The sequence below is a fragment of the Egretta garzetta genome, unplaced genomic scaffold (assembly GCF_000687185.1).
Source record: "Egretta garzetta isolate BGI_Z169 unplaced genomic scaffold, ASM68718v1 scaffold256, whole genome shotgun sequence".
Lineage (NCBI taxonomy): Eukaryota > Metazoa > Chordata > Aves > Pelecaniformes > Ardeidae > Egretta > Egretta garzetta.
Genome location: NW_009260073.1, coordinates 1,244,451 through 1,271,417, shown reverse-complemented (window position 1 = coordinate 1,271,417; position 26,967 = coordinate 1,244,451). Strand labels below are relative to the sequence as shown.

General features: G+C 40.5%; 1 protein-coding gene across 1 annotated transcript in view; it reads left to right on the top strand.

Moving 5' to 3' along the window:
- GRXCR1 (glutaredoxin and cysteine rich domain containing 1) overlaps positions 1-26,967 on the top strand; it is a 41,558-nt gene that overhangs the window by 412 nt on the left and 14,179 nt on the right. Inside the window, 1 exon segment of the mRNA XM_009641248.2 lies at positions 1,089-1,091. Coding sequence (XP_009639543.2) covers positions 1,089-1,091 — 3 coding nt within the window.

Sequence of the window (26,967 nt, the reverse complement as noted above, 5' to 3'; positions counted from 1 at the left end):
TCCAAATCTTTCTCATTTATGGTTTCTCAAACTCTGATTTTGATTCTGCCTCATTCCCATTGCTGTCCACTTGCTGTTCTGGCTTACTCTTTCTGGTATACGCTGGCTCCACACTCCAAATTGACTGTGAAATTTTTCTTTCAAAATTGACCTAAATTTTGCTGACTAGAGATGTTGTGCTTCCCATGTATGGACAAGGAAAGAAACGTAACAGAGGAATTAACTGGGGCTTTACTGCAGATCTGTACAGATCCACTGTGCAGGGATGTGCCATGTTTCCACTCCTATTATATTAGTTCTAATGAGTTTAAGATGCTATCTGCTGTCCCTTACATATAAATATGTATACTTGCAAATTCCATTGTGTTTAATCTGCAAAGCAGATCAAATTAGGTGCAGGATGGCAGCAATGACAGTTTTCCTATATGAAAATTTCAGAGGACTGAAATCTTAGTCAGAGGTCTCTCTTATTAATGTCTGTTTTCCATTTATTTTGTAGAAGGAGCAGAATATCTGTATCTGAAGCAGTACTTGCCACACTGATGCCTTAGGCAGAGAAATACAGACCTCAGAAAAATCAAGAAAAAAGTTCTAAAAAATTTAGCTCATATCTATAATTTATCTATATATGCTATTGAAGTCTTCTAATCATTGCTATTCAAAGAGCAACAGGCACGCGACCAAACTCTTTCTGAAGCTTGTTATAATCCAGAATTAGGATGGTCACTTAAATTAACTTGTAATTGGCTTCAATTACAAAAAACCTGTAAAATAATAAATGGTTTAAAAGGTGATAAGTATCTCATATTGACAATATTTTCCAGCAGAAGAAAGTGGAAAAATTGAATTATCAGGTGAAAACAAACTGAACAGTATGAAAAACTGCTCATGATTAAATTTAAGAACTCTCTGCCACAGGCATTGTAAAGGACAAAAGAATAGGCAGGTTTTGTAAGCCGATGGGGAAAATATGTGGGGAACTGAGCAGCTTCTGCTTAGGCAAGTCAAGTACCTGGAGTACTCAGTACCTGGAGTACTGCATCCAGCTCTGGAGCCCTCAGCACAAGAAGGACATGGAAGTGTTGGAGCAGGTCCAGAGGAGGGCTACAGAAATGATCCGAGGGCCGGAGCACCTCTCCTATGAGGACAGGCTGGGAGAGTTGGGCTTGTTCAGCCTGGAGAAGAGAAGGCTGCGGGGAGACCTGATTGCAGCCTTTCAGTACCTAAAGGGGGTCTATAGGAAAGATGGGGAAAACCTTTTTAGTAGGGCCAGCTGTGTCAGGACAAGGGGTAATGGATTTAAACAAAAACAGGGTAGGTTTAGACTAGATATAAGGAAGAAATTCTTTACAATGAGGGTGGTAAAACACTGGAACAGGTTGCCCAGAGAGGTAGTGGAGGCCCCATCCCTGGAAACATTCAAGGCCAGGTTGGACGGGGCTCTGAGCAATCTGATCTAGTTAGTGGTGTCCCTGCTCACTGCAGAGGGGTTGGACTAGATGGCCTCTAGGGGTCCCTTCCAACCCAAAACATTCTATGATTCTATGAAGATGACTGATTTCCAGAAATAACTGTGTATTCTTACCTTAAGTATCTACTGGATCAAAGACATATATTCAATAATACAGAGACACTCATGATTTGAGGTTTCTACACAAACAAGTTCCCATTTCCCCAGAGATAAAGTTTGAAGTCTAATGAAGAAGAATGATCGTTTGCATATCTTTTATGTCATACTGTGAGGCAATTTTTATGCCACATGGTAAACACAGAGGAGAGCAAAGCACAAAAGTGGCTTTCAGACTGATTTGGAACTGCTTGATCCCAATTGGAAATATGATCAAAATCTGTCCAGTTACAAATGAAGTAAAGACCTTTAGGATGAGATTAGAGGATGATTTCTAGTTTTTTGTAAGTTTGTTCCAGACAATGAATTGCGCAGTAATGCCACTTAGAGAGCAACAAGATCTCTTCATTCCAAGATGCAATAAGATAGAAATATGTCCCTATTAGAAGATATTACTCAAAATCTCTTGATCTGGACATTTTTGTAAGTTCCCTCCTTGATTATGTGAGGTCATCTGCAGTTATGTGTTTTGCTTCTCTCAGATAAGCAGTAGCAGGTGTATAACAACAGTTAAGATGCGTACAAAGTCCCTTATCCCCAAGGAGAGCCCATCTCTGCCCCTCTGACGATTCAGCAGTAGATGACCTTGTTATACACTTCTCAGAGTCAGTGTCAAAGCAGATATTTGTACTCAGAGTATGCACATGAACTCCTGAGAGTCCTAAATCCTGAGCACTGGTAAATTCTTGAATGGAAAAAGTTCTTATTTAGTATTTAATGTATCACTTACTAACTAAAATGTATATGCAAGAAGCCAAATACTGAGTATGTGTGAGTGTCCTGTGACCTGAAACTAGCTTTTTTTTTTATGATATTTTCTGCACTGTCAGCATTCTGATTCTTCAGACTGTATCTGCAAACTCCTCTACTCTGCTGTTGCCAAAATCCCCACATGCTCCCTGTGATAGTGGAGAGATCCTTTAAAGCAAATCACTTCGCTCAGATATTCTACGGATAAGCAGGCATTCATTAACTGGGCTTTTCAGGTCATGCAGTCAAGACCTTTGATGTTTTCTGTTCAAATACCTGTGCTAAAAGCACTCCTGTGTATTTTAATGTCCCATGGAATATCTGGGTTTTTGAATATTTTTTTCACGTTTTCTAACTACAGCCCTCCTACAGAACTGGTTCAGACAGTTCCTTCCCACAGCAGACTCATCTGAAAAAAAATCACACTTTCTGGAGTTTTGGGGAATTTCAAAAGGGTGATGTGGTTCTTGTTGGTTTATGATACATACCTCGCCTGAGAACATATATCTACTGCCAAGTAGATGTGTAGCCCCTGCTGGATCTTCCCGTATCCATGCACTGAGCACTTCCATCACGAGCACAACCAGTGACTTCGCATTTCCACCATTCCTTCAGAAGGGAAACTAGGTCCCCTGCAATAGTCTGATGACTGTCCATGTCCCCAGATGTCAACCACTGCAGTGCTGTGCAGTAAAAAGGTCTCCTGTCAGGTTGGCCCTGCATGGCTGGTGAAGCTGCTGCGAGTCCGATGGGAGCAGCCGTGTGTGGCTGGGGCTGGCACGGCCACGGGGACGGGGTGGGACAGAGCAGGATGTGTCCGGGAGGTGTCTCAGCTTCACAGCAGGACATTCTGGGGGGCAGAAAGGTGGGGAAGAGACCAGCCCTACTGATGCTTCAGGGGAGCACCGTTTCCATGGCAACCCCTCCAGCCTTTCCCTCCCAGGGGTGGATGCCACAAGGAGAGCGTTGCCATAGCAACTGCATCCTGGGGAGGGTGTTCGAGGGCGTTGCTGTGGCAATGCCTCCCCAGCCCCGGCTTGGCGGGAAGGCGGGGGGCCAGTCGGTGGCCATTGGGGGGTGAGTCGTTGGCCATCGGTGGAGGGCAGGGATGGTCACAGGTGTCCACCCTGCCTCCACATGGGACCAGAGGGGTGGCCTCCACCAGGGCTGGCAATACAGCGGTCAAATAGTCAGGAACATTTTATTCATGAGAACCGTACTGTGCCGAAATATTCCGTGCTGAATAACGGAAAGGATCTGGAGCTCTCAGTCTCCCTGTTCATGTTCCTCCTTTGGTGTTGGCAGCTCCAGGGCTGGGGACATGACCTGCTAATTGCATCAGAAGCATGAGCCCCTTCTCTGCATATCCAAAGTAATTATGGTCTTATTTCAGTACATTACTAGAACTTTTGTTTTCTAATACTTGGAATACTGTTAAAAAGCGAATGGGTATGAGCATTTCCTATATTTTCCCATAGAAAGTATGAGAGAAATGGTTCCTGTTTCCTTGAAATAAATATAATTCTCTTCATAATCAATTTTTATGACAGGCCATCCCTGTGATGGCTTCCAGGTGACACAGAGCAAAAATCCTAGGGTTGTCTGGTATATTACTAAGGAGTGCAATGATCATTTCATGCCAGACCCGGTTTCCATCCCAACATGCAATGTAATGGAGCTCAGCCAAAGGTTTTACACAGGTCTCCTCTCATTTCCACTGTTTCAGCACAGGTCCTTGCCTCCATTTCCATACTTACACACTCCACTGGCCTTCCAGCCTCCTCTGAAAGGTCACCTTCTGCTAAATTACCTACAGATCTCATTCTCAGGCAGGGCCTGTTGACGTCTATTAGGAAAGGACAGGCCTGGTTAATAAACCTGATTAATGCCTTTGTGAACATTGCATCAGAGGGGATATGGGTGAAGAGTCAGGCATAATGTACTTGGTCTTTGTGATTTTTTCCAGCATGGTGTCTCAGGTAGAGCTAACATTTAAGGTCGCAAAGTGCAAGTCAATATTCAGCCCGATAAAGTATTAGCTTATTAATGTTTAGAGAAAGAGGTAGAAAACAGTTAAGAATCAGGTGGAAGTTTTTTAAGAGAAAGAGAGCTTCTGGGGCCGTTAGATTCACTTTCATCTTTCTTTACTTGTAGGTGACCTGGAAAAGTGAATACAGAGCAGGACATGCAGAGCTTACAAACCAGTAGGGCTAGCTAATACCACAGAGAAAATAAAATGAAAGACAGCAGCAAAGCCAACTGTCTTCCAAAGAACGCAGATGCTGCAGGGTGCTGTTAAGGGAAGTTTCTGGTGCAATAGTACAACCAAAGGTTTTAGGGTGAGTGGCACGTTGCATACCACTCCAGCCCCTGGAGCATATATCACTGCAATCCCCAAAACTCTGGGGAGAAAGGAGAGAGAGACGTCTGCACTTTCACTGGAGAAGTCATACTGTTGTCCTCCTCACTTTGGCAGATGATCAGTGCCGACACTCCAGCATCATTAGACTCTTTGAACTCAAAGACCTCTGCTAGGACTGGAGTAAGATTGTAAAAGGTCTCCTGAACTTTCCCTTCATATTCTTCTCCATACACACTGCCCTGTGACTCCCAAACGGGCATAACTTGCAAAAGGAAAAGACGTGCTGAATTGCTCGTACCTACTAGTAGCAATGTTGGGGAAACCTGCTGATAACCTAAAGCCATAGCATTTGCTGTAGTAATGCCATTTGTATGGATGGAGATAAATCCCAGTGAGCTGTAGGCACCTCCTCTGGGGTATAAAGTTCCAGTGCATGTTCCTGATGTTAGCAAGTCTGGAAAACTAATTATTGAACAGTGTCGCGCTGGAAACCACTGAAAAGTAGGAAAAATTGTAATGACAGAGGATCAAGTGATTATGAAAAGTAGGTTTCTGTTTCTTACAGAAAATTCAATGTTAGAAGGACAACTGGATCACCACTGGAACGGGCACAGTGTCCCTTTACCACTTCCTTTGTACCTTCCTAAGTGCTTTGATCTGTGACCACAGTGCATGGGACAGTGATTCAGCTGATTCAGCCGATTAAGTCACCATTAAAACAGGTAGTTTCCAGAGCTGGTGACTGAATAGCCACACTGATTTAAAAAGGGTTCAGGTCTGTGAGCTTTTAACTGAAGCCTGGGGTTGGCCAGTACTTAGGATATTGGTATTTATTGTTCTCATGTTCTCATATAAATCAGCTGCAAAGCACTGAGCTCAGACAAGTCTATTATTAGACTGTTCATGATATTTTAGGGTTTGCTGGTATTGGACTTGAAATACGTATTTGACTTAGACTTGAAATGATCAGTAAATAGACTTTGAACTATCTAAACCTCTGAAAGTGATATACAAGCTTGGCGTTAAAAAAGGCTTAGCTGTCTCATTTTAAAAAATGTAGGTAAGGGATGACTTGACTTTTCAGTACACTCAGCATTGGGAAGCTTAGCAACAAAACCATGGTTATGTTTATCACTTCTTAAAGACCGAATCAATAAGTGAAGAAAAAGAAAATTGTTAGACTTTTATGCTGGCAGTCTGATCAGCATGTACTGGACATTTGTCCAACCTTCCAGAGCATCACGAGACCTCAAATTTACCCTTGCTCTGATGTGTCTTGATCCTCGTAAAGGATCCATAAATGAGGACACTGTTCTTGAGACACTTGGGTGCACTGTATGGGGCTAAGCAGAGGCAAGCCCTGGGACAATAAACATTTCTGTTCTGTGATTACATACGTTTCTGCTTCAGAGCATATAATAAGCAGGTACTTTGACTGCTTCTTGAATCACACCTACATCTGCAGGTGAGTGAAAATTGTTTTGACACTGAATTAATATTTCCCCACTGGCTGCAATATTTTTATCCATTTAGTGTAGGTAATGACTACATAAAACACAAGGCTGCTGAGAAGTAACCTTTACGTGTTTTACAGTAGAGGCCAGGCATTAGTGGCATGAGCAGTGGGGTTTTGAATCTGTGCACACCGGCCGCCCCTGCTGCTGAGCTGATGCACGTTCCTAGCATGGGTCTGTGAAATGCGCTGGAGTCTCAGGTATAACCAAACTCTGGTCCATGCAGGATGGTAGCAGCGGTCAGGGAAAGATCATTTTGCGCTTCATTAGCACCTTCTCTCTTCTGTTTATAGAAGACAACTTCTAACAACTAACTGGTACTGAATAGAGTTGTCTCAGGCTTACCCCAGCTAGGGCCTAAGTGCCTGTGGTCCAAGCAGATTGTGCAGCCTACAGGAAAAAGCAGAGCTGCTGCCCTGGGCTGTGAGGGAGAACAGAATGAAACTGCTCCCTCTGTGAAGTCTGTGCCATGTGGCTACGTTGCCAAACGGAGTGATTTATTAATAAGCCTCATCCCCTGGCCTTATCCTTTGCATGACAAAAGGCATAGCAAAGAAGCTATGGTAATACTGCAGTGAATATGTACGTACAGAATATGTATATATGTATAGAGTGAATCAAGACTTTTGGTATAGATTCAAAAACTCCAGAGGCTTCTGAAGAAGGACTTAGACATCAAGCTCCAAAACTGTCATCCTCCAAACCTCTCTTTGGTGCCACCTTGTCTCAAAGGCAGCAAAAGCCTTTTATTAATGAAAATTTGACTAATGATCTGCCTTGGCCATGTGCCTCGGCATCTCAGTATTGACAGGACATGACAGTTACCTCCTACTCATGTCCTATGGGAACCACAAAACAGGCGTTCCTTTGCCTGTCTCACCTGCCGGGCTTGATGCAGTAGGTGTCCTCTGAGCATGCCTAGTGGGTCAGATCCTACACAAACTGTACAGAAGCAGATGCTGCTTTGTTACAAATCGTGTCTGCAGGAGGCAGTGGTGGGAGTTGTACTTTGAATTAGACAGTCACGAGACAGCATGAATAAGTTGCTGGAGCAGGAGTGGAGCACAGGCTTGCTGATTCTCAACTTGCCATCTCAAATACCGTGCTTCGGCATTGTGCTTGGCTTCCATTTCTTTCTTGCTTGCTCTTCAGCATTACAGTGATGGCATTGCTTCAGCATGGAGTTATCCTAGAAGTAGCCTGTGACTTGCTTGTTAGGGACAAGGGGTAGAGAGGAGACTGCATCCAGGTAGCCAAGACATGAGAGATTGCAGATAATGATGTTCTGCCACCTTGTTTCATCCTCTCTCTTTAAATCTAAAAATACTTTTGCTTTGTTTTTGAAAGAAAGAGACAGTGTACTGTTCTCAGGCAATGAATGTGAATGCCAAATGGAAAAAGATGCCTTTGGGTTGTACTAAGTAGGATTCCTAAATAATATTGGCCTCAGGGATTTCTCTGAGCTGAAAATAGTTATAAACTGAGAGAGTATTAGGAGGAAATATCATATATGCTTGCCACCCTCTTACTTTTAATTATCTGTCTGGTAGATGACCTGGAATATGAGAAGAACACTGGGTCTGAGCCCATGTACTGCTCTGGTGCTCTTGTCCCTTTGTGGAACTGCTCAAGAAGGTGCTCAGCCTTTGAATGAACATGGAAAATGCTTCATCTTACTTCAAACTGACTTGAAAAAAGTAATGTTATGTAAACAACCTATTAAAAAAATTCTTAGGATGCTAGTGCAGAATTTTTTTCTACTTCTTTTAACAGTAGGAATTTTTTTTTTCTAAATTGGCCTCTTACAACAGAGATGAAAAAGATGAACTGATTAGTCTTAATCATTAATTAGTAGCAATAACCCTTCACTTTTTTCTAGCTGTGGGGCTCAACTCAGTAACTCAGCAGGACACTTATGAGAAAATATCTTGTGAAATAATCTTAAAACTAGGATCATGAAGAAAAGTTGGGGCTATTCCCCTTTCTTTGGCATGGTACAACAGTCTGCCTGCTAGCTCATTTGCTGTGCCCTCTTGCCCCTGAATATCTGCATGCCTTTGAAACAGCGTACACAAAGTTTGTGGAACATATAAAGCAGAAATAAATTGCCTACAAATATGAACTGTCTTACATGCTTAATTAATAGCATCATTCTTGGTCATTGACCCCTAATTTTTGTGTACAGATAAATTACTTTGCAACCAAATATGGAAGGGTACTCATTGCCCTGAAGTGTCTTTGGTGAGGTATGTTTTAGATACATTTACAAACATGGAAGCAAATATTTGGCTACACTGGGCCAATTTATCACCAGATTGCACAACTGTGCATTTGTGCAACTGCAAAAATATGGTAATAAAGAGGATGAAATATAGCTCCTTTATTTAAAAAAAAAAAAAAGTTCAAAAGAGTGAGGAATTATCTTTACCTTAGTGTTATGATTCTCCAGGTAGGCACTAATGCTTTTGATTTCATGTCACTAAACGTATTAGCAAAAACACTTTCTAACAAGTTAATTACATTACAGTTCCATTTAGTTTACAGATCTCAGAATTGTTTCAGTTCTGAAGTAGGATTTGCAAACATTTACACTACTATTTGCAAACACGAGCTAGACAAACATAGATGCACACGTGCCACACTGGTATTGTGCTACAATGACTCAGGAAGACTGTGTTTTAGCAGTTGACCAAAACCACGTTTCAGGAGTCACCTGCTGCCAATTTAATTGGCATGTAGGTGTCATTGAGGACTGTTTCCTTCCCTAAGAGAGAAGAAATGAAGTCATGCTTTATTTGCAGATAGCACTGGCTAGACGGCTCTGGTCTGTCAGCAGCCTGCTCTGACATTTCTCTACTAGTGTTGACAGTTTGTTACACACTACACCAACACAAGGTACAAGATTAACAACTTGAAAGAAAGAAACGGTCAAAGAGCTACTGCTTTTTTTCACTGGAGCTTTAACCTGTGACTGCAATGTTCGCCAGTGTCGTAAGTTTGTAGTTTAAGTGCAATAAAATATGCTTCAGAATGGAAATTGCAGCCAGAAAGAAAAGGGTATGACTTTCACGCATGAAAAGCTTCTTCGTTGCTGCAACATCCAGTACTAGGTAGTACAAAGCATGAAACTCAAATCTCACTGATTTTTTTCAAAACTTGTAAGATAAATAGTAATTAGGACAGCATCCCTAACCTGTTGATTTTGAAAATGAGTTGGAAAGATACAGCTTCCCATTCAAGCAGGCAATCTTGTGGTTTTGCTTGAGATGGTGATTATGTCGTGGGGAGGCTGCCACAGCACAACTCTTTACAGCCTCCATCATACAAAGCAACAGAAATGGTCACAGGCGAGCAGCTGGAGTCAGTGAGGTAGAGACTCATTTCACACATGGCAAGAAAGAAGACAGAAAAAACATCATTCATTGCTAGTATGAATTGCGGAAATAATTTTAACAACCTTAGTACAATTTTGCTTTGGAACTATATCTAGAGACACCATCCATCAATAATGTCAGAGGAATGTGTCTTCTATACCACAGAAACACCACATGCAGACTCGTTCTTTCTCCACTCCTAAGAAATATGGGAAAACTTACTGGCCAATATTTGCACAAGTTTATAACAACATGCAATGTTATATCCTGCATTGACAAATCAGTGCAAAGGCAAAAAAATTTTTCTTTACTTCTGTTAGCCTTGTTTGGAAGACTGCTGATTGCTAATTATCTAACAAGTTTTAAAAATAATAAGAATTGACCGAAGTCACACACTACTGTTTAAGAAAAATCTATTTCCCCATACAACTTCTGTAAGACAGAAAACAGTCAGTTTCTAAACCTGTGAAGTTACAGCTTTTTAAAGAAAATGTGATCTTTTCCTGCCCAGCTGCTCAGGTCCTGCCCTTGGTTTACTACATCTAAATGCAAAGGACTCTCCTTCCCAGGCCCACAGGCAGCTGTGAAGCATTTCATTGCTGCTCAAGTGGTGAATGTCATAAGAGACACACCAGTAGACACAGTGAAAAATGGGACCTTTAATCATTATTGCTGGAGTTCCTTCTACCTAGCGCAGGTCTTAATCTGCATGTTGAGAACTTCCCTTTCCAGATGTTGACTGATGCTTTAAATCAGATTCCCAAACATGCAGTGGATAAATCCAGTTGTTCTTCCAAATCCCATCATAATCCAAAAGTATAACCACCTACTCAGTCCCTACAAGTCCAAACTTGAGCTGTCATGAAGATTTAAAAGATACAGCAGTTTCTAAATGACTTGTTCAGGAAATAGATTCCGTTCATTTAAATCTGTCTGCAAAATTTTGCCATGGCATCTACTGTTTTTGTATCTGTTGGGTGGTCAGGCCCTGTGCAAACCTATCTGCTTGGTGCATGATGTTCTTGTCGCTCCTCATGTGAGACACTGTGGGGTGGAAGGGCACTTTTACAGGTCAATATTTGCAGCTGGATGCAGGTGACTAATACTATCTTTTTTTTCTGCTGTCAGTGATGAGAAGCAGCCTTGAACCATTTAGCTCCTTCAGCCAGGTAGTTTTATCACCAGTTGCTCCAGCAATTCTCTTTTGAAGTCACAACAGATAAGGGCAAGAGTTGTCAAAGAAGGAGAGATGTCTAGCGAACTGTCTGACCTGTCTTTCATCCTGTCTCAATTCCCATTTTGGCAGAAGGTTATGCAACTGGCAGAAATGTCATCAGTATGGGGTTTCAGCATTGTTTGAAGACATGATATGCTATTAGAATAAATGTTGTTATTGACTTTTCTTGCTGCAGGGGATTAAATGGTACCTACTCAAAGGAGCCCCTGAAATGTTGCTCCAAAAGAAAAGCAGATAGCCAATTTAATCTTCTCAGCCTCTGCTTTTGCAGTCATATTCTTTGACCAGAACACATTTAACTCTAAGACATGATATAGATTCTGGCCCTATTATTATATGAACATTATTATATGAAAAGTATGATTATAAGAATAACAATTTCTGCTTTATTTAAAAAATGTACATCTCTGGGCTAAATCCTGAATCAGACTAGAGCATAAACCTGCTCACGCTGACCTTGCTAAAAAATACTCCAGCTGCAGATGTGATATATATGGAATGACTAATGTGGCAGCTATTTCGACTAACAGGTGTAGGAGCTGCTATAAAGCATACAACATTCAGACATTTTACATATTTGGCTAAAAAAACCAACAAAAAGCTTACACCTTAGATTTTTTTCAGCAACAGGGTCTGTAACTCTGCTCCACCCAGCCGCTCACTCGCTCCCCCCTCAGTGGGATGGGGGAGAGAATTGGAAGAGTAAAAGTGAAAAAAACCTCATGGGTTGAGATAAGAACAGTTTAATAATTGAAATAAAATAGTAATAATAATAATAATAATTATAAAAGAATATACAAACCAAATGATGCACAATGCAATCTCTCACCACCCGCTAACTGATGCCCAGTCAGTCTCCAAGCAGCAGCTCCGTGGCAGCTTTTCACTAGTGTATAAACTGAGCATGACGTCATATGGTATGGAATATCCCTTTGACCAGTTTGGGTCAGCTGTCCTGGCTGTGCGCCCTCCCAGCTTCTTGTGCACCTCCAGCCTTCTCAGTCAGTAGAGCATGAGAATCTGAGAAGTCCTTGACTTAGTGTAAGCACTACTTAGCAACAACTAAAATGTCAGTGTGTTATCAACAGTATCCTCAATACGAAATCCAAAATACGGCACTAAAGATATTAGGAAGAAAATTAATTCTATCCCAGCCGAAACCAGGACTGCCCCTCACAATACAAAAGAAGTTGAAGTGCTGGAGTGTGCCCAAAAAAGGTCAACGAAGCTGGTGAACTCTCTAGAGAACAAATTTTGTGAGGAGCTGCTGAGGGAACTGGGGTTGTTTAGCCTGGAGAAAAGGAGGCTGGGGGGAGACCTTACTGCCCCTCTACAACTGCCTGAAAGGAGGCTGTAGTGAGGTGGGTGTTGCTCTCTTCTCCCAAGTAGCGAGTGGTAGGACAAGAGGAAATGGCCTCAAGCCTCACTTGCTAGGGGAGGTTTAGATTGGGTATTAGGAAAAATTTCTTCCCCAAAAGGGTTATCAAGCATTGGAACAGGCTGCCTAGGGAAGTGGTTGAGCCCCCATTCCTGGAGGTATTTAAAAGACGTGCAGATGTGGGGCTTAGGGACACAGTTTAGTGGTGGACTCACCAGTGCTAGGTTAGTGGTTGCACTCAGTGATCCTAAAGGTTTTTTCCAAACTAAATGATTCTATGATTCTAGGGTTAGCAGCCGCAGTTTAGGTTATTCTAGGGCAGAGATGATTTATGTATACTGTCTAAGAGTTGCATCCTCTATGTCTGCATAAAATTCTCAAGCTCACTGCCTTTGGTTTTGGAATCTATTGTGTAAGAAAAGGAATGAAGCACCGTATGTGTGCAATGCAGATGGATCTTTAATGTAAAGAAATGGAGATTGAGTGTAGAACCAGTAATTAACTATTCAGGGTTTGAAGATGAAGGTATCAAAGTTCTACGTAATATTGAGTAATGAGATAGCTGAGACCATAGTCCCAATTAGGGTAAGTAATATAACAGGGAAACAAGGTCCTTCATCACTCAGTGCTAGTACAGAACAAACTAGTGCTATAACTTCATGAGATTCCTTTTCGTCGCTTCTGTATATTGAGTGATAAGGTGCTCTCTCACTGAGGAGTAAGGACTGAATCAGCACTTCATCAGCACTTTGTTGCACTAAGCATAGCTCAACTTTGCTCTTTGCTTCATTCAAAGACCTGTTCAAAATCCATTACCAGTTGCAGAGTGCTTTGTGACCCTATGCAAGAGAATGCCCTGTGTCCACCAGAAAAAAATGGTTGTTTTCCTTAACTGTGCAGTACAAATGACAACTTCAGCTTTTTACAGAATAGCTTGTTTTTATCTCAGCCCAGATGAGTAACATTTTCAGGTAGAGTTTAAATTATCTAGAGCAGTAGGAAAGAAAAAGTACATAATTTGACAGATGTCTGGAAAAGAAAAATAAGCATACTGGGAGCGTGATGGTTTCCCCGTTTTGTTCAATACTCTTTGGGAGTTTCAGGATCTCAGTGCATCTCATTCCAGCTTCCATTCACAGGAATACAGATAATATAACTTTTGACAGAAAGCTCAGTATCTGCCAAACATGAAAACTCCAAACATGAAAACCCCCGGGTGCACCCCCAATCAAAGCCAGACTTCATTTAACTCTTTCCTCTGATTTTATTGCTTAGGAAGGTAAATTGTGAAGAATGGATCACAATTTTGAATTTTCTCTGCTACTGACTGCAGTACAGAGTGGCACCTTATTTCATTTACGCTATTACTTTCTTTAGTTTTTTTCTGAGTGAGCAGAAGTAGTTCTGTTGTATGTAGACTGACCCTAGGGTGTAGTTAATCCGTGGTGAAAGGCTGAAACCCCTGCCAATGAAAACAGTAAATTTTCAACTGGCCTAAGTCTAACTGATAAGAGCTTTCCTGAATACTGGTTTTTACTTGCTGATTGTCATTTAACACTGGCAAAATCACCAGTTGCAGCACTGGTGCAAATAAGAACGAAGTTATAGACTATCACGCTGTTTCCTATGATATTCTGGTATACTGAAGGTAAGTCTTAGGAGGACAGATCCATTTACTACACAAAGAGTAGCCTGGCAAGGAAGGAAGAGGCATGTAACATTGTGAGAGGGATCTCACCAGACAATCATTTTATTCTCTGGTCAGAAATATGGTGAATCATATTTGTATGAAGCTCAGCAGACTAGAATTCATTTTCATAAACCACTAATGCCTTCTAATTAACCAAACTGTAATTGGCATTTGGGATCTATAAAGGGGATCACTGCATAAGTAAACTGCACCTGGGCATATTTAAATGTAAAATAACTGAGTCAGAGATCTATGTATATATGCATATATGCATTATTATTATGATATTATTAGCATCTATCAGTCTCTTTAGCAGTCTAAGGATACATAGGGAATATTTTAGAAAGGATGAGTAAGGGACTGGTGAAAGAGAGGAGAACAGAGAAAGAGGGAGGGATACCAACCTCCTTTTTTTTTTTTAAATTTCATCTGACTGCCAGAGAACAGTAAACACAGTTTTCCAAAGCTGCTGCCATGTTAAAAAGAAATGGGCCAGGGTAGACATAGTAATTTTCATGACAGCCATTTGCTGCTGATCAACACAACTGTTTCTCTTCAGTATTGAATGTTCTATCGAGTGAAGCAGCAGTGATTACAGACAGACAGGACCAGCGTGCTCAAACCAGGACTCACTCGGAGCTGTGTTGTTTGCTAACTTTTCCACATGATCTGAGATATCAAACACTTTCATCTTTATCTGCCAGCACTCAGCCAGTCCTGCTCTAGTTCACTTCTGGCTAAAGCCATCCTTTCTTACAGAATATCCTCAGACAGGACACAATCTGCTCAGTGATCCTCCCCAGATAGACAACTAAAGATTCAAACATCTTGAACAGTGTGATAAATAAAAAGGAAAAGGCTGCTTATGACCAGAGAAAATAGGATTTGGGCCCGACAACAAAGGGTGCTGTTTAAGACAAATATATTGTGGGTTTTTAAAATAATTTATCGTGACATCATGGGAGCTGGTACATACATAAATTACCACTCAAGTCTGGGTAAGTAGCTACTAACATAACATTCCCGTTCAAGACAATTGAACATATTTGAAAAATCCTACTCATGTTATTAAAAAGCAAGCCCCAAAGTACCTTATAATTTGGACTGACAGTAAGACAAATAACTATGCAAGAAAGATAAATAGTCATTTGTTCAAGTATTTCATACATACCACCAAAGAGAGGCAAGTTTAGATATGTTTAAAAGTCCTTTTTGGGTGAGTTACCAAACACTAAGTGCTAGTCAGAACTCTTTCAAGTTGACCTACATGGTCTTTTATTTTATTTCCAGCCCTTTTTGTTTTGACTAGAAACAGAAAACAGAAGACCCAAAAAATGAGTGAAAGAATTGAACAATATTTTTTAAACTTGAGAAAAAGTTCCATTTTATTGAAGTCCAATTCCCATTTTACTCAGTCTGTTTTTTCCTGTTGCTAGTAATAAAGAGACAGAGGTGAAATAAACACTAAACAAATGTTGAATAAAAATTCTTTTCCATACTCCTACATACAACTATTATCACCAAGCAGTAACTCATAACTGTTAAGCAAGGAAATGACATGGTGTAATCTAGGACAAATCTTCTCCTAAGAACAGAGGCTTATTCTCAGATTTCCAGGGCTTGCACATTGTTTAGATTTGTATAATTAATATTAACATTCTTTTCGTGACCCATCTGTGAGCCATTGTTTCAGTTCTCTGGTCTTCCACACTATTTACAGACGCAGCTTTAGGCAGGCAGATGCTATGCAGCTCAAGCCATACATTTTTAATTTACTGATGGCAGCTCTCTCTTACATTAATTAGCTTCTGTTTGCAAGGTACTTTGGAGTAGTAACAGGGACCTTCCCATTTGCCTGTTATCTAATTTCATGTTTTCTGCTAGTAGGCACAGAAAATTGGTAGGAATGATAAATCGTGAATCTACCATTTTTATTTTCACATTTGGTTTGACTTCCCAATTTTCCAGACATTTTAAAATGCCTATAGCTTTCTCATGTCAAAGGCACATTGTATAAACTGTTACATTGTCGTTCTGTGAGCAGAGTCTTCAGAAAACTGTCTCCAGGTAAACAGCTGCAAACAGCCAAAGTAGAAATTCAGCTCTTTTCCTTTCTGTTGTCATTGATGTAACACAATCATAAGCCCTCACAGGGATAATTTAAAAGCTATGTCCCCTTAGTTTTGCATAGATCAGGCATGCTACTGGAGCCAAAATGAGTCTTTTTTCTCTCTCTTACATTAATTAGCTTCTGTTTGCAAGGTACTTTGGAGTAGTAACAGGGACCTTCCCATTTGCCTGTTATCTAATTTCATGTTTTCTGCTAGTAGGCACAGAAAATTGGTAGGAATGATAAATCGTGAATCTACCATTTTTATTTTCACATTTGGTTTGACTTCCCAATTTTCCAGACATTTTAAAATGCCTATAGCTTTCTCATGTCAAAGGCAAATTGTATAAACTGTTACATTGTCGTTCTGTGAGCAGAGTCTTCAGAAAACTGTCTCCAGGTAAACAGCTGCAAACAGCCAAAGTAGAAATTCAGCTCTTTTCCTTTCTGTTGTCATTGATGTAACACAATCATAAGCCCTCACAGGGATAATTTAAAAGCTATGTCCCCTTAGTTTTGCATAGATCAGGCATGCTACTGGAGCCAAAATGAGTCTAATATGCAATGAAAGTTCAGGCCAAAATGTAGACCTAAATGAAAAGACCAACAAAAGGCCACACAATCCATGCAACAACAAAACGATGTACATTTTTGTAGACATCACAACTGTATCCAGGCTTGTCACAACACAAGCCATATCTGCCAGAAATAATATTCTTCCTGCAGTTCGACCACGGATATGCCACCATGTTTCAAAGCTACCAAGTTTTCTGTGGACTGGGTGTGAATTTTAGTGTGAATGATTTACACATGGCCAAATATCTCATTACTTTCGTAGATACTTTGTTTCTGATGATTTTTAAAGGAATTCAACTTACATCAAGCAGTGCAGGAGGTGAGACAGAAAACTATCTTGAGTGGATACTGGGAGTAAATGGGTAAAACACAAGAGGTTATTGGTGGGGGAAGCAATGGGATAGTCTGGAGAGGAATAAAATGGGAACACTGATATTGTAGAGGGAATTCAGGAGTTTATCCATAGAATGCTGGAGAAAGGTTCCTGCTATCTGGATTCATAGAGACATCCTAGAGGGAAATGGAAGACCTGTGATTGTTGGTGTTTAGAATATTGTTTGGGGGCCTGAAAAGCTTATGCGATGGCTGTGGAGATGCTCTGCAATGATTTTAAGTACTCTGTATTTTCAGTATTTGTTAAGATGATTAGGTAAATGTGTTCACTTGGATTCACAGAATTCCTCAACAAACCTACCAGAGAGGGAAGCGATGCTTTGAGCTCATCACATTTCAGGCACAAACTGCAACCAATACAAAGCTTTGAAGGTTTTGGCTCTGTCTCTTCCTGGCTTAGCTTGTGGCACCAGTTTGCACCAGAAAGGCGAAGTTAATCTGAAATACGTGCTCCATGGCTATGCATAGCGATGATCTTCATATGAAAGAATAAGATATCTGCAACACTTTCAGTGAGTAAGACTTGTCCAGAAACCTGGAAAATGTGTTCACCAAAAATGCTCCCAGGTTTGCTTTGGGGAGGTTGCTCTGCTTAGTGATGTGAGTCCTGTGGTGGGCTTCTGTCCCATTTTGGCTGATTCATAATATCCTCAGCCCTACTGAAATGTAATAAGGAGGCACCAGCCACTTCTGAGCTGGCACCATGCAAATCTCTAGCTCCCAGCCATTCTTGCAGCCTGCCTGCAGCACAGGCTTGTAGTTTTGACCTTACATAAATCTTATGAAAAGATAAGGGCTGCACTTAAATCAGTCCTTCAATAGCTGCCAGAAATGTCAAGTGTGGCAGTGAAGTACTCCATCCTGAGAGAATAAAGCAGAAAGCGAGAGGCAGGAGAAGAAAGGCTTCTGCATGCTGGCAGTGTTGGAGAAAGTTCAAATCTCTCCTGGAGGCCTGGGGAAAACTGGGTGTTAGAGTCCTAAGAGATGACTTTGACCTGGAAGAGACATGAAGAGCAATCAGGCTTACTGGAGGGGAAGGGAAGCTCAGTCTGCAATCTGGTCAGTTCCCTGAAGTAAAGAGAAAGAAAAAAGGACTAGGGAAACATGAGTTTTCAATTACAGCTTGAATTCAGAAGCTTTGGCAAAGCCAGATGAATGGTAGGCCATAGGTTGTTTTTTACACTGTCCTGCAACAACACCTGTTGGTGACCAACATTAAGAATAATCCTTTTGTCCATTCTTTTGATTACAACTTAAAAATACCTATATTTTAACCACACCGACAGCGAATTTTCTTCCTAACTTTGTTTTAGCCAGAACAAACTCTAGCATAATCTTCCACCAGAACTTCAGTCCTAACCACAATGGAATTTGAAGTTTTGCAAAATTTTCACAGTTTTTACCACTGAATTTTCCTGAATTCAGCTCTTCACCTGTATCTGACTGGCACAGCCTACTTCTTAAGAATTGGTATTAAAATTTAATAAGCATTTCTAATTAACATTTGTTTTATGCAGACAAAGACCCAAGAAGCAAATCGTATGTCTCCTGTAAGAGTGTAGCACACAATTTTGCAGAAACAGGTTTCAATTTCCTGATCCAGCGATTACATCAAACAAAGAGAAATTGTTTGTATCGCTACTCAGATTGTTCGGCTGAAAGCCATTTATCAAACATAGCAGATAATCAAACATTAGTCAAACTAGCTTGCAACTCTCCTACCAACACTGCACCTGTAGGAAGCAATTGTTTCCATGGTTGGGTGCCAGGTTACAGCACCCTACAATCAGTCTTTCAACACAGAGTAGGCACAGAGGGGAAATACAGAATAACCCATTGACAAAGAAAAATCTTTGTTGGGACAGGTGCTGGCTGAAGTATGCACAATGTGTTCTGTATAGGTTAAGGTAGGTATGTATAGGTTAAGGTAGGTATGTATAGGTTAAGGTAGGTATTAAGCATGTTCATATTAAATAGCTATGAAAAGTGGAAACTACTTATCAGCAGCACTTCCACTCTGAAAATTTGAGTTTGCTGGAAAGAAAAAGGCTTATAGGTAAGTGTTGTTCCTTGTCTCAAAAGAGCCATTTTGCAAATACTGTGTTTATGAGTAAAGTAATCCCAGCACCTTTCCTCTTGTATAGGAAGCCGTGTTACTCTGAAATGATCTGGTAAGGGAAGAGGAGGGTGATAGATGAACAGGCTGCTTGGTGAGCAGTGTCAGAGCAGTTTTTAACTTTTCTTACTCTCCCCTTTCCTGAGCAGTTCTTTTCAGAGCTGACATTACTGTTACTGAACAGACAAAAGAACAAGACTGGGTTGTGCCTTGGCCCTGCCACTGAAGGCTGAGAAGCAATCAAACTCTCAGTGAAGATGAAGATCAATATCAGAACAAGCAAGTGTACTTTCCGTGTGCTTTGAGGCCACTTTGCTCACCCAACAAGCAAACACTCTATTTGGTAAAATGCATACACTGAGAAACTCTGACGGAACTTGAGCCGGGTGAATCTTGGATACAAGGTTCACACACTGGATGTGTGCTCAAGAAATCGTGGTACAAGAGCTAGAAAATCACTCTATGACATTTACTTCCAGTCAATCTTCTTAGTGACAAATATTTTCCTTTTACTTAGTGTATTCTAGGAAATATTCCAGCTTCATTCACTTTATATAGTGAATGCCTTGTGAATGGCAGAGCATGCTCTCTATCACGCTTACTTTTACAGGGCTGAATCTTGGATTTTGGCTGGATAAAAAACTCCAAATATATCCATATCATCAGTCAAACTAGTTGATATAAAATAATCATCCTAGAATAATGCTCTCTGTGGCTTATCATGATTGATGTACTCAAAGAAATGAAAACAATGGGACAACACCCAAATTCTGATTTTAAGTGCTACTTCATCCAGGAAACATTTGGCTCCGGAGACGTATTTTGTAGGTGAGATCATAATAAGGCTGAAAGACTGTATATCAGGTTTCAACTATCTATTTTGGTGTAAGATCCCACAGCAGACTTTGCAAATGAAGGGGAAAGTTATCAACTGGCTTTCTGAAACTTGGTTAAGATAAGGTTCCTGGCTGCTGCCTTAAAATCGCACTGAGAGTTTCCTGCTGTAAATGGCAAAGAACTGAATCTGTCTGCCCTAAAAAATAATTGCATTTCATTTTTGCATGGTGATTGTGCTGGTTGATGAAAATGTTCTCAAATCAGTCTCTCTGGCTAGTGCTGCTAAGAAAATGGCACTGTCCTGAATTATGGGTCAGATTTTTCTGATCTGGATGGACTCAGAAAGATCTTCTTTGTACTGGTAGTGGAAGTTTCAAAGCTATTGGCAGCCCAAAGTCTATACAAGCCAACTGTAGAAAGATTACCCATGGAACCATCTGTCTGGCTCTAATATTTTATTGCTATTTACCTTGTGCTTCCCAGCACAGTATTTTTCTTGGTGTCTTTATAAGGCTGATGAGAGGGGAGGGGAATGTTAGCAAGCTGAATCACAGACATCTCTGCAACAGTGAAGGGTTTTTAAATAATGGAAAACAATGAAGTAAAATCAGTTAAGTATGAGATATCCACAATTTGGTTCTTACCACCACCACTAGATTATGTCAGAAAGGTTTTTTAACTGCATTTTAAAGATAATGTAACAGCATTTTGCCAATTAACACTGCAATTATATTTCACTTATAAGCAACATTTTAGGCAGTTACATTAATAGACATATAAACAGTATTTGATGGGGAGTGTATCGTTTGAAGCTTTTTCACAACACGCCAGGATTATGTCTGAAGGCTTTGCATGGAAATTGAAAAAAAGAAACTGCATTTTGGCAATTTCTTAGTGTCTGTTGTTTCCAGGACAATATTTTGGCCGTGATTACAACTTGCTGTAATAATTTCTTCTGTTACTCTCTATAAATAGATGCAATTGGCTGCTCCAAAAAAAGGGATAAGAGAGAGAATACTTTGCTGAGAATCCTCTAAATGCTTACATTTTATCAGCTATAAAATAAACTTCTGTGCTGACTACACAGCACAAGATACTTCAGGGATCAAAAATACCCTGGCATTTCTTTTAAGTCACTGTATTTCTTTTGGAAAGAAAAAGAAAGATGAGAATTACCAATGTGATGAGGACTGTAAGGTATAGAAGACAGAACCACTCAGCTAGTGTAAACAACTCAGCTATTGCCTGTCTTATGTCCCATATGCCTAGAAGCAGCTTCAGCGATGTTACAGGACAGTCTAGGTACAACCTGTCCGGCTTCAGGTCTCTTCTGCTGAATACAGGAATAGTTCAAAGAACTGCACGATGTGAGAGGAGATTGTTGGACACTTCTTTTTCAAACAACTTCTGGAGCCTCATGTAAACTGCTGAGGACAGAACTATTTTCAGTAGCTCTTCCTTCTTCCCTTCAGTCTTTGTGGGCCATGTCCTTGAGCAACAAAGAAATGCTTCTCCTTTCTTACAAACCTATGTAACATTGCCAAGGGTCTTCCCAGAGGCTGTCCTTGTCTCTGGGCATAATTTCTTGGAGATGTTGAACGGGTAAGTATGAAGAGAGAGAAATAAGGAACGAGCAAGCCAAAGAGAGAAACAAGCATCATATCACAGTCTTGTTTCTTCCTGGGAGAATTTCTCACAGGATCACCTTTTGCTTCTGATTTTCAAAGGTTTCATTTGTTCCTATCATACACAGAATGGCATAAATAAACAAATAAGAAAATACTGATAGACCTTCTAACGCTTGATAAATAAAATCCAGTTAGGCAGGGACAGATATGGATCTTCTTTCGACTAATTTGAACACTGTAATCCATGTTGCCCTGGCTGACTTCCACGGCATCGCTGTGCCTTGTTGAGCAGGAGCCGCTTTTTTCCCCTAGAGCTAGTGCCACACCTGTAGCAGGCCCTTTGACTTCAGAAAGTCTACGCAAGCGGGGGCATCAGGGTCTAGCAGAGCCCACGAGCCCTAGGGAGATAACCTGTTCTTTGGTCTGAGCTCAGGTCACCTTAGAGCAGGCTGTAGCCTGGTTGTGTGGGTGTGCGCTGGATGAAGGGTAATAAGGACACGGGGGGGTGGGCTCAGTTGTGGTCTTTGTACCTTCTGAACCTGCCCATGGCTGAAAGATTGCAAAGAGCAGGGAGGGGCAGGGGGATGCCCTGCACTCCTTTGCTGTGGTATTGTAAGTATTTTTTTCTGCTTTGAAATGAAAACACTTTGACATCCCCTGAGAAGCAGTCTGCATCAGAAGGTAAGTGGGAAAGCCTGCAGTGGCAGAAAAAAAGGTATGATGTTATATAGTATTGTTTGAGGAACAGAAAGGGTCGCAACACACATATACATGGTGTTAGAAGATGGAAAAACTTCTGGTTTTTTAGTATGTAGTCAAGTGATTTTAGGATGAAAGGAGCAGTGTAAATATTACATGCAATATTATTATTACTTTTGTTATTTTCACTGACATCCCCCAAATCAATATACGGCCTGAAAAGTGCAAATTAGTTACAGACATATATAAATATATAGACATATATAAATACAAATACCAGTGTCTTAGGTATAATATCTATTCTATGCTGCAGTTGTTGAACAATTTCGAGGATGCCAACCTTAAGGAGGTAAAACTGTGCTATTTTACAATCAGCAGTGTGTGGTGGGAGTGTAGATAACAGAGAAGACAGTCACCCAGATATTAGAAGATTAAAGAATTTGGGTTCTTGTTGCATTACAGCCCTTCTCTAGAACTGTGACCAGCTCCTCAGAGTTGAAACTGAAACAGGAAAAAATGCGATGTTTCATACCCTGTGTTGGGACACTCGATCAGGCAGAGAAGCCTACATTCCTATACAGATTTTGGAAATGAATGCATTCCCGGGGCTGCTGTTTGTGGGGGAGGTGAGTGCCAGAATACAGGGAGGCAAAAGGCACACAGGTGCCTTTGTTATCTTAAAACCAGATAGAAACAGTGACCTGACCACTTCCTTGGGGAAAGCAAAGCCAGTACTTCTGTCTGGGAGTGTCCAGGCTCTCTGGCTGCCTTGCTTAGGAGTGCAGCTCTTAATGCTCTCACTTGTAAACTGGTATCAATAGACCTTCCCAGCTTGCTGACGGTTATGAGGATGATAACTGGTGATATCATTTCACTGTCTCAATGACACAGGGTCACAGGCTCCAAGACTTACAGTTATGGTTCCTATAATTGCCAAAACTGGATAAGAAAAAAAGTAGTGTTTTCAAAGAGATGTATTTAAGAGAAGGTCAGCACATGCTTTGACTTGAGTATATGACTTGCACTATTGCAGAATTTAGTCTTTATTCTACTGAGCTCTGCTAAAATGCAGTTTTCTGAATTTAATCAAGTTCAAGTTCTGAATTTTCCAGAATATTGATATAGTGCCAAGTCCTTGCAAACAGGGCTACAGCCTTAATGTAATAAAGCACTTAAAAGAGTGCTTAAATTTAAATTTAAGAGTACACTGTGCTTTGCTGTATGAGAGCCCATGGAGGGTTGGAATTACAAACAGTGAAGTGGAAGAGAATGTGATTTTGTCCTGAGAGCTCACACGGTGGCTGGGGACCGCTTGCATAAACAGATCCTACCTGCCAAAGAAAAACATTTTACTTTGGTCAATGAGGTCAGTTTGTTGGAAGAGGTCTTCTGGCCAGCGAATCAATTCTTCCTGAAAAATGCCACTCAGCCTTTAATTTGAACCTGGCAAGCAACAGTGACAGCCAGAAGGGTCTGGTTCACAACTCCATTAGTGCTGTACTGTGTTGTTGTGATGGCAAATACTGTAGTTCTCACTAGAACATAGGCCTTCAATCTCTAGCCATCTCATTGAAAGAATGTTGCACATTTTCATCTAAATAATGACACGATGAAAAGTATGCTTTCCATTAAATGCTATATGTTTTGGAAAACATGTATATTCTGATGAAGTGTCACGTAGAAAAAAAAAAGGGGAACATTTTGGTGATAGCATTTTACTTTAAAATAATCTTTCAGAAAGGATTAATTGCTTTTAGTATGCATTTTGAAAACCTTTTAAAACTTAAAAGCTAGTAAAAGCTTTTAAATCTTGCAGAAGTGAAATGTGTAAATTGATTTTTTTTTCTGCAGAACTTCTTCAACAAGAAACTTGTAGCTGTTTTCTTCCCTTCTGCTTCTGAGTGGAAAATAAAAACAAAAACGCCAAACCAGCTTGTGGTCAGGAAATTTAGTGTTAGAACATAGTTCTTCTTGCCACTCAGTTATTGATACTAATTCAAGCTATAAGATATGCAATGCCAATTATGAAGTGAGCAGCTTAATTTAAAGCTTCTAGATATGCAAACTTACATAAAAAATATATGTATGCACATATATGCATACATACATGTATATATACACATTTTCTCTTGCTCAGCATTCTCTTTAGATCATGAATGCTGCATCTACTCACTGCAGCAGGGTTTGTAATGCGCTCTGGATTCCTGCCTCAGCCAACAGCAGATACTTCTGCCAGTCTGATAGTGTCTAATTACAAAGCCAAGGGGTGCATATTTCAGTAGAACACTCTGAGATGGTGAAAGCTGATCTGCTGAGACAGAGAAGGGCATATCAGCCGTTGATTTAGGTCACAGAAGCAATTCACTACCGCATGAATAATGTTAGTTGAATGTTATATCCAAACATAGTAAAAACCTTTAAAAATCTTGTATGTGATAAAGGTTGGCATTAACATTTAAGCTTTTGCCAAAGTACTATACCAGCCCATTAATCTTAGCAGAAAAACAGAAGCTTTTGCTAGAATACAGTTGCTCATATAATGCATATAATGCAAAGTATAAAGTGGGTTTGGTGGGGATTTTTTTTTGCATTTATTGCTTTGTACTTCAAAAGAAAATTTGTGGGTGATGCTACTGTTGAAATAAATTACATATGGATATGAATATCAATAGCTATTCTTTTCATACCAATGAGGTTGAAGCATATGTTTATGCCTTCTATCCAGAGAGAGGATTAAAAAAAAAAAAATATATCCCATGACTACTTTTGTAGTGCCGCTGTTACAGTTTTCATTTGCAACCAAATAAAAATGAGGATAACACCATGAATATTCCCCTCGCTGCTGGGCTTGTCTGTTTACTTGCTTGCAGACACGGACATACGCACAGGCTTTCGGAAAGAAAACGTTACCACTGTTTTAGGAACAATTGCTTTATGCCCAAAGGTCCACCAGTGGTCCTTATACCACAGGTAGAAATGCATTGGCTTGGACCACTTCCTCTGCTCTGTATTTGGCCAGCTCTTAGCCGTGCTGCAAAAAAATCCACGTTATGAGTTTTGTTCCAAAGATAAAGAGCCACTTGAAGTCAGCAAGGCAGACATAAAAATGTCATAAGAGGTATTAAAGAAAATCTATAACCTTGAGAAAGCGGTTCATGACAAATATGCGGAAGAAATAATCTAGTATTATTATTCAATAATTCATTTTATAAATTCCCCTCACCAACAGCAGTGTGAGTGATGTCTGCCCAGACTGGGGGGACTGGTCAGGGCTGGGGGTAGTTATGGGACCAGTAGAGAAGCACGGACTCTTTTTGGTGCTACTTCTGTTGCAACTGGGTCCAGAAGCCAGGGGTAAGATATAGTGGGGAAGGACTGACCCCCGAGACGTCCGTGGGAGTTTCATGATGTACATATTTATCTGGCTTTCAGAAGCACCATGGAAACACCTGACTGTTATACAATATTTTCAGAGCTACTGAGACATCTGTTATTATTGTCATGGCAGCTGTTATACAGAAAAGGTAAATTCTCAAACACATATTTTAGCAGTATGCTTCCCAAATATTTCATATTTCTACAGCTCCAGTAATACACAAAGTTTTTTTAAAAAAATACCCCAAATATTGAAACAACTTGGAGATTCACATATTCTGCAATATATTCGTTGTTGTATACTTACACTGGCTACCAGGATTTCTTCTGAAAAAGGTTGAGGAAGTCATATTGCAGTGACCTTTTCTCTGTTTTATAATTTACTTTGTTTTGTTTTCCTGTCTGTCTCTTTTTTGTAATATTTTTCATGTTTTTATTTCCACATTTAGTTTGTACTACTCTTCCTTTGTCAGTATCCTGACATTTCAGGTTTTGGTTTATTATCTATTTGTGGTTATTTTTGTCTTTTCAGCCCTTTTTCAGTCCCCTGCATCCCTTTTTTTTTGTTGCTCATCTGCTTGCTCTATTAAGCCTTCTCTTTTTCATCAGCAATTTCCTCCTCTGTTCTGTGGTCTCTCCTGATGCTAAGCTCACGTATTTAGCCTCATGGGACGACACCCCTCATGCTTTTTGCAGAAGACTTGCTCAGTTAATGATTACATTTAGTTGCAACCATGCCAGATGGATGGATGCTGGTGCCATGGCAGAGGGATAGGTTTCCCTTAGCTGTGCACCAAAGTGTAACTAACTCCTCATTTGTGAAACCCCTGAGCCACCTGGTAGAGAAGTCTGGGAAAAGACTGAGTTAGGTGCAAAATAAGAAGGATCTTTCAGTTTTCTCATGTTCAGCCAATTGCTTTTTCTCTCTAGATGGAGAAAAAAAGGGCAGCTGTCCCCAGATCACTGGGGGTGGCGTCTGTGCCAGGAAGTGATGCGGGTCTTGCAGCAGCTGGTGCTGCCTACTTGAGGCTCCCAAGCAAAATGCAAGCTCCTCAGGCTGATGCAGTAAAACAGATACTGCCTTTGGACACTTTGGGAGATGATAACACTGTGCTGCTAAGCTAAAACCTGTAAATGATGTACAGGGTCATTACCAAAGCAACTTTATTTCCCTCTGAAACCTTAAATCCCTTCCTTGGCAGTCTTTCTACATGGACACCTTTTTTGAAGCGCACTCTTGGCCCATGTGCATGGCATTTTCTGAGTCTGACAATGAAGTTGCCATCTCAGGCTGAAAAATT